General features: G+C 33.7%; 1 protein-coding gene across 1 annotated transcript in view; it reads left to right on the forward strand.

The window, feature by feature from the left end:
• LOC148953103 (protein BCCIP homolog) overlaps positions 1 to 2,516 on the forward strand; it is a 29,535-nt gene extending 27,019 nt beyond the window's left edge. The window contains exon 6 of the mRNA XM_089087527.1: positions 2,332 to 2,516. Within this exon, the coding sequence (XP_088943653.1) occupies positions 2,332 to 2,499 (168 nt within the window). The 3' untranslated portion in view covers positions 2,500 to 2,516. The remainder of the gene's footprint in view (positions 1 to 2,331) is intronic.
• The last annotated feature ends 5,180 nt before the right edge of the window (positions 2,517 to 7,696 follow it).

The following is a 7,696-nucleotide window of genomic DNA, read 5'->3' on the forward strand; positions in this document are numbered from 1 at the left end:
TCCAAGCTAAAGGAAGAAGATGGCATACGGAACCAAAGACATCTGTTGTCACTGACCCAAATAAGATGGGGGGTCGCAGTTACTCCTGTGTCGGATTTACCCAATTTCACCCTACTACTAACAACTAGCCGCCCGAGGCCAACACAGCTACGCACGCTCCTCCTCGAAGCCAATCTATTCAAAGCGTCCCTCTGTCTCTTTACATCCTCCCAGAAAGTTTCCATTTTACTTGAATCTTTCTTTACGACATCCTCCCACCCCAACTGCGGAAGACCTGCTTTCCGTTTAGCCCTAGACGGTTCGCCAACAAGGACAACCTTTGGCAATCTGTCATCCTTCATTCGCAGAACGTGCCCTAGCCATCTCAACCTTTATCTCATTATAGCCCTAGAAAGAGGGATTGAGCCACACTTTTCGTAAAGCCTACTGTTTGAAATACGGTCAGTCAGTAGGGTACCCGAAGCAATCCGTAGACAATTTCTCTGGAAAATATATATAACAAATCTTCCTCCTGCCAAGTAATTTGCTTCTTGAAAACGATATAATTAAGAATTTTTCCATAATCACCAGATATATACCCATGGTTTAATTATAACCGCATTCATTATCTTCAATAATTTATTTCCGACTTGACAAATATCACTTTAATTAAATAGACTACCGTTTAAATAAGGTTTTCCTAAAATCGCTAGGTACTTCCCCCTTTTCAAAAATCAGATTCATTATCTTCAGTAACTTATTTCGAACCTCATAACCACCATATTTAAGAAACTCATTTACCAAACTATCAGCGCCTGGGGCCTTGTTATTTTTTAATTGTTTTAGTACTGTCACTAATTGTTCCTTACAAAATAAGTTTTCCTTCAAATCTAAGATGTAACATCTTTTCTATCTTTAGCTGGGACAAGTCCTGATTGACTACTCCTTCTCAATTTATTAACATGCCTGTACAATATTTGACTATTAGGCCCTCTAGCTGCATCTTCCAGATGCAGATGCAGATGGGTTTTCCGCTTTCTTTACATACCTCTCATTGTCATATGATATATAACTCAGATAGTTCTTGTATAAGCCTTTTTTTTCTCTGTGATAAACGTAAAGTATTCTCGCTAATATTCCTTGCTAAGTTCCTAATTTTTTTCACTAAGATACCATCAGTGGTTTCACAAATTATTTCCCTTAAAATTTGCCATACATCTTCTACATTGTCAAATTTTAAACTCTCCATTATTCAACTGTTCCTGGAAAGTTTCTCTCAAATTCTCATCCTGGAGTCCACCAACGTCATTGCTTTCCAGAAAGTAGTTACCCTTCCTAAGTTTCAGCTTCAAATTAACCCTAGATGCTGCTACAGGGTGATCTTTACTTTTAACATCAATAACAGTACTCCTATATACGCTAGTGTCTTGTATTGATCCTACCAGTCTTCGGTTTACAATAACATAATAAGATTTGCTTTCTTACCATAATGTGAATACCATATTAGCTTATACTGTATTGGTTATAACTAGATTGTCATACCTTCAAAATTTTAGCAGTTGTGTATCCATTACTGTTTTCTATTCCCATACCAAATTTACCTACGCTAGTATACCATCTGTCCCTATTTCTACCAACCTGGGCGTTAAAATCTAACAAAAACACGATATTTCTACCCGGGACCGTATCTATTTGTTCCTGCAGTTGTAAGTAAAATTCATCTGAGTCACTACGTTTAAGCTTGCTTAAAACCGGATAACAAGAAGTCCAAGGGATCTCTAATTTAATGAGCCCGTCTTCATCTCCACATAGTTTCATGCACTTGGCGATGCTATCCTATCCACAACAGTCAACGTCCCGAAAGTATACTTTAGCCTATTACCCCCGATGCATTATATGGTCATGCCAGCAAATATAATACTACAGTGGGGAGGCAACTGTTTATAAATACTAAAGCTAGGAAGAAAAGGCACCAAACACACAAATCCTTGGTGAATTACTCATTTGTCAAAATCTAATGCAAAGCTGTGGCGGTAGCTAAGGTATAATTTCGTTGATGGGTGCCACTCCTCAATGAACAGATTATTTATAGTTCGTTGTTCATCTTTGCAAAAATATCCGTGCAAGTGTGGAAAATAAAAAAAATAGTTCCCTTTTTGAGAATATTTGAGATATTGTGTGTGCTGTAGCACAGATGCCTGCGTAATAATAAAATTAATTTTTTGCAGTATCCAAGGTAGCCATAAAATTACTGCTACTATGTGAGCCCCTTGATACAGTACATAGAGTTTGATTAGATGTCTTTCAGGTAGAGGTGTTGAAAGGCTTTTAGTGATTTCATGTTTTTTTTAGGAAGCATTGTTTTCTTTTGATTACTCAGTGAAACATGAAGCAGATACCGGACTAGGAGGATCCTGGAGTGAAAGTGACGAAGAATGGGAACCTTTCCGACGAGTCTTTGTCTTTCCTTTTGACAAGTTTTCTAGTATAGTTGATCGATTAAAGGAAGAAATACAATAAAAGTTCCTTTAAAAGTTTTATGTTTTTCGTTTTTCTTAACGGGAAAAAATCTACAGATCTCTCATTTTATGTACCAAATTTTGTACTGAATATTGGATTCTTGAGTGACGTTCATCGATGTCAAATTAGAAACTGCTTAAAAACACTAGATTATTGAAATAGTTTTTCTTTTCCATAGTTCATTGTGGTCCCTAGTATTGTTTGAAATATATTTGGGACTTAGTATGGTTTCATTATCGCGTTTTATAAAGACTGGTGTATGCTGCCCCAAGTGAAAAAAACAAACACGTCTTAATTTAAAAGCCAAGTTCCGGGACGGCCGAATGGTTTTTTTTTCAGATTATATCTTGCACAGCAATTTCTCAGATATTTACAGTTTGGTATCAAGTATTTTTTTTTTCAAATGAGATAATTTATGAATTCTTCTTTTTTCTGACAAAATATACATTGCCAACTTTCAAAGAAGCTCTACAAAAACCCGGTAACCAGACGTTTTAGCGCCGTTTGTTGTTCGCAATAAAATAATTAGCAATAATTAATCGAGTTCCAGGAGTTCAAGTCCTATCGAGTTCCTAGAGTCTCTTGCACTTGATCAGTCTACGATAAACTTATTTGGCAAAGACCCAAATATGAATAACACGACATTAAAAAAAAATTGATAAGCCGTCATTATAATTCAGATTTCTCCCTAAAGTACCTGTGGGTTGAAGAAAACTTGATTCATACTTGACGCCATACGATACCTCAAAAATCATTTCGTGAGCCTCAGTGTCGGCTGACCGTCTTAAAGACAAAAGGTCCATTAGTGAAATCTCCCGGGGGAATAACTATCATTGAAAGCTGTCGAGACTTTGTGGTTTGACTGTAAAATTTACTAAAAAGACTAAATTTACTTCCTTTTTGTCGGCGAATTTGTCAGTCAAAGCAGGCGCACCACTGGGCACTCTCAAAGCGGCCAAATTACTTGTAGGATAATTCGTTGATGTGGTGTTTTCTGAGCAGGTATGCCAGAACATATCTAGAGTCTACCTTTTCCTGAACATTAAAAAGAAAATTCTGCTCCATGTGATCGAAAAAAAAAACACCTAATTTACATTTTCTCATGATGTAAGTTTCATTAAAATCGAACATCTCTATCTTCTGGCTCTAAACTGGAGAAGTTAAATGAGTTTTCTTAGATTTCCGGGAAAGTAGAAGTCCGTGTTTAGTTTTCTGTCGTTTATTCGGATCTCTTATCCAATCTCTACATGTTCTGGCAAGACAACCCAATTAATTTTAAATAGTTTGGCCCCAAAAAATAAAAAGTTTATAATGAACGGGATAGGGTGATTCTTTAAGGTACCTTATGGCGTTACTAAAGAGTTTATTTATCGATGAACATCTATGACAAAGACTGATCATCGCTCAATGCGAGTAGTGAAAAATTCAACAAATATTTAATTTTCCCCGTAATTTCCTTTGTTTTCTGTATAATCTACCAGTAACAAGTTAACACATTAAATGCTATAACAATGTAAGTAGAGAGGGGTCTTATAGTCGTGACGGGACTCCATATATGGGCATAGACTCCCTAGAGAGAACACCTGTGCTGTCAGTCCCAATCCCATACCATATATGGGCATGGAATCCCCAGGGAGAACACGTTTCCGAGAAATTGATTGCGTAACCTAACTTCAAGAGCTCGTGACGGTACTCCATATATGGGCATAGAATATTGACGGGACTCCATATATGGGCATAGAATACTGACGGGAATCCATATATTGGCATAGAATACTGACGGGACCCGCTATATGGGCATAGAATACTGAACGAACACCATGATGTCATCTACAATTGACTCTAACATCCCCTTTCGTGAATCAATAATTCCCCTTAGAAACAACAAATTAATTCCCCTTTAGTAGATCAATAATTCCCCTTAGAAACAACAAATTAATTCCCCTTTCTTGAATCAATAATTCCCCTTAGAAACAACAAATTAATTCCCCTTTCGTGAATCAATAATTCCCCTTAGAAACAACGAACTAATTCCCCTTTCGTAGATCAATCATTCCCCTTAGAAACAACAAATTAATTCCCCTTTCGTGACACGTTTCCGAGAAATTGGTGTTCGTCCAGGAGAATTGTTTCCGGGCGAAGTTTATTAACGTCTGACAGATGATGTCAAGGTTGATTGATTTGTTGGTGTTCATCCAGGAGAATTGTGTCTGGGCGAAGTTTATTAATGTCTGACAGATGATGTCAAGGTTGATTGATTTGTTGGTGTTCATCCAGGAGAATTGACTCCGGGCGAATGTTTTGATCTTAGAGATGAAGAGATTAACGCGGGAAAGAGTTTCCTAGGAATTTCAAATATGAACAACGCTGAAATTTCAAGGGAACACGCTGAAATTACGTTTAGAGATTATTTGAGCGAAACCATTTTAGGGATTATTTGGGCGAAACCGTTTTAGGCATTTTAGGGAATTATTTGGGCGAAACAGTTTGAGGCATTTTAGAAGATGATTTTAGAAAATAAAAGCGGAACTTTTAAAATCACAACAACTGAAGGTCAGTGAATGATTTCGTTGTTTTTTTGTTAAACACGATTGGCTGAAATAAAAGCAGACCTTTTAAAATCACAACAACTGAAAGTCAGTAAATAATTCCTTTGTTTTTTTTTGTTAAACACGATTGGCTGAAATAAAAGCAGAACTTTTAAAATCGCAACAACTGAAAGTCAGTAAATAATTCCTTTGTTTTTTTGTTAAACACTATTGGCTGAAATAAAAGCGGAACTTTTAAAATCACAACAACTGAAGGTTCAGTAAATACTTCCTTTTTTTTTTTTTTTGTTAAACACGATTGGTTGAAATAAAAGTGGAACTTTTAAAATCACAACACCTGAAGGTCAGTAAATAATCCCTTTGTTTTTTTGTTAAACACGATTGGCTTAAACAAAAGCGGAACTTTTAAAATCAAAACAACTGAAGGTCAGTAAATAATTCCTTTTTTTGTTAAACACGATTGGCTGAAGTAAAAGTGGAACTTTTAAAATCGCAACAACTGAAGGTTAGTAAATAATTCCTTTGTTTTTTGTTAAAACGATTGGCTGAAATAAAAGCGGAACTTTTAAAATCACAACAACTGAAGGTCAGTAAATAATTCCTTTGTTTTTTTTGTTAAACACGATTGGCTGAAATAAAAGCGGAACTTTTAAAATCACAACAACTGAAAGTCAGAAAATAATTCCTTTGTTTTTTTTGTTAAACACGAATGTCTGAAATAAAAGCGGAACTATTAAAATCACAACTGAAGGTCAGTAAATAATTAATTTTGTTTTTTTGTTAAACACGATTGACTGAAATAAAAGCGGACCTTTTAAAATCACAACAACTGAAGGTCAGTAAATGATTCCTTTGTTTGTTTTTTTTGTTAAACACGACTGGCTGAAATAAAAGCATAAATCTTAAAAACACAACAACTGAATGTCAGTAAATGATTCCTTAGTTTTTTTTATTAAAAACCATTGGCTGAAATAAAAGCGGAACTTTTAAAATAACAACAACTGAATGTAAGTAAATCATTCCTTTGTTTTGTTTTTTTGTTAAACATGATTGGCTGAAACAAAAGCAGTACTTTTAAAATCACAACAACTTAAAGTAATTAAATCATTCCTTTGTTTTTTTTTGTTAAACACGATTGGCTGAAATAAAAGCGGAACTTTTTAAATCACAACAACTGAAGGTCAGTAAATAATTCCTTTTTTTTTTTGTTAAACACGATTGGCTTAAATAAAAGCGGACCTTTTAAAATCACAACTGAAGGTCAGTAAATAATCCCTAGGTTTTTTTTTTTTGTTAAACACGATTGGCTGAAATAAAAGCGGAACTCTTAAAATCACAACAACTGAAGATCTGACAACAACGCTGTATTTAAATAATTTCTTTGTTTTTTTGTTATACACGATTGGATTAAATAAAAGCGGAACTATTAAAATCACAACAACTGAAATTCAGTAAATAATTACTTTTCTTTTTTTTTTCAACACTATTGGCTTAAATAAAAGCGTAAATCTTAAAATCACATCTGAAGGTAATTAAATTATTCCTTTGTTTTTTTTTGTTAAACACTATGTGCTGAAACAAAAGTGAAACTTTTAAAATAAAAACAACTCAAGGTCAGTAAATGATTACTTTGTTTTTTTTGTTAAACACGATTGGCTGAAATAAAAGGGGAACTTTTAAAATCACAACAACTGAAGGTCAGTAAATAATTCCGTTGTTTTTTTTTGTTTTGTTAAACACGATTGGCTGAAACAAAAGCGGAACTTTTGAAATCACAACAGCTGAAGGTCAGTATATAATCCCTCTGTTTTTTGGTTAAACACGATTGGCTGAAACAAAAGCAGATCTTTTAAAAACATAACAACTGATGGTAATTAAATGATTTCTTTGTTTTTTTTGTTAAACATTATTGCCATAAGTAAAATCAGACCCTTCAAAATAACAACAACTAATCGTCAATAAATTATAACATTGTTTTTTTTTTTTGTTAAAAATCATTGGCGGAAACAAAAGCAGAAATTTTAAAATCACAACAACTGAAGGTCAGTAATTAATTCCTTTGTTTTTTTGTTAAAAACTATTGGCTGAAATAAAAGAGGAACTTTTAAAATCACAACAACTGAAGGTCAGTAAATAATTCTGTTGTTTTGTTTGTTAAACAATTTTGGATGAAAAAAAAGCTTAACTTTTAAAATCACAACTGAAGGTTAGTAAATAATTCCTTTGATGTTTTTTTTTTATACACGATTGGTTGAAATAAAAGCAGAACTTTTAAAATAACAAAAACTGAAGGTCAGTAAATAATTCCTTTGTTTTTTTTGTTAAACATTATTGGATGAAATAAAAGCGGAACTCTTAAAATCACAACAACTGAAGGTCAGTAAATAATTCCTTTGTTTATTTTTTTATACACAATTTGCTGAAATAAAAGTGAAACTCTTAAAATCATAACTGAAGGTCAGTAAATAATTCCTTTTGTTTTTTTTTAAACACGATTGGCTGAAATAAAATCAGAACTTTTAAAATTACAACAACGGAAAGCCTTAAAATAATTTCTTTGTTTTTTTTGTTAAAAACGTTTGACTTAAGTAAAAGGGGAACTTTTAAAATCACAACAACTAAAGGTCAATACTTAATTCCTTTGTTGT

This window comes from Artemia sp. Qi Xiang Cuo, chromosome 4 (genome assembly GCF_049724085.1).
Source record: "Artemia sp. Qi Xiang Cuo chromosome 4, ASM4972408v1, whole genome shotgun sequence".
NCBI lineage: Eukaryota > Metazoa > Arthropoda > Branchiopoda > Anostraca > Artemiidae > Artemia > Artemia sp. Qi Xiang Cuo.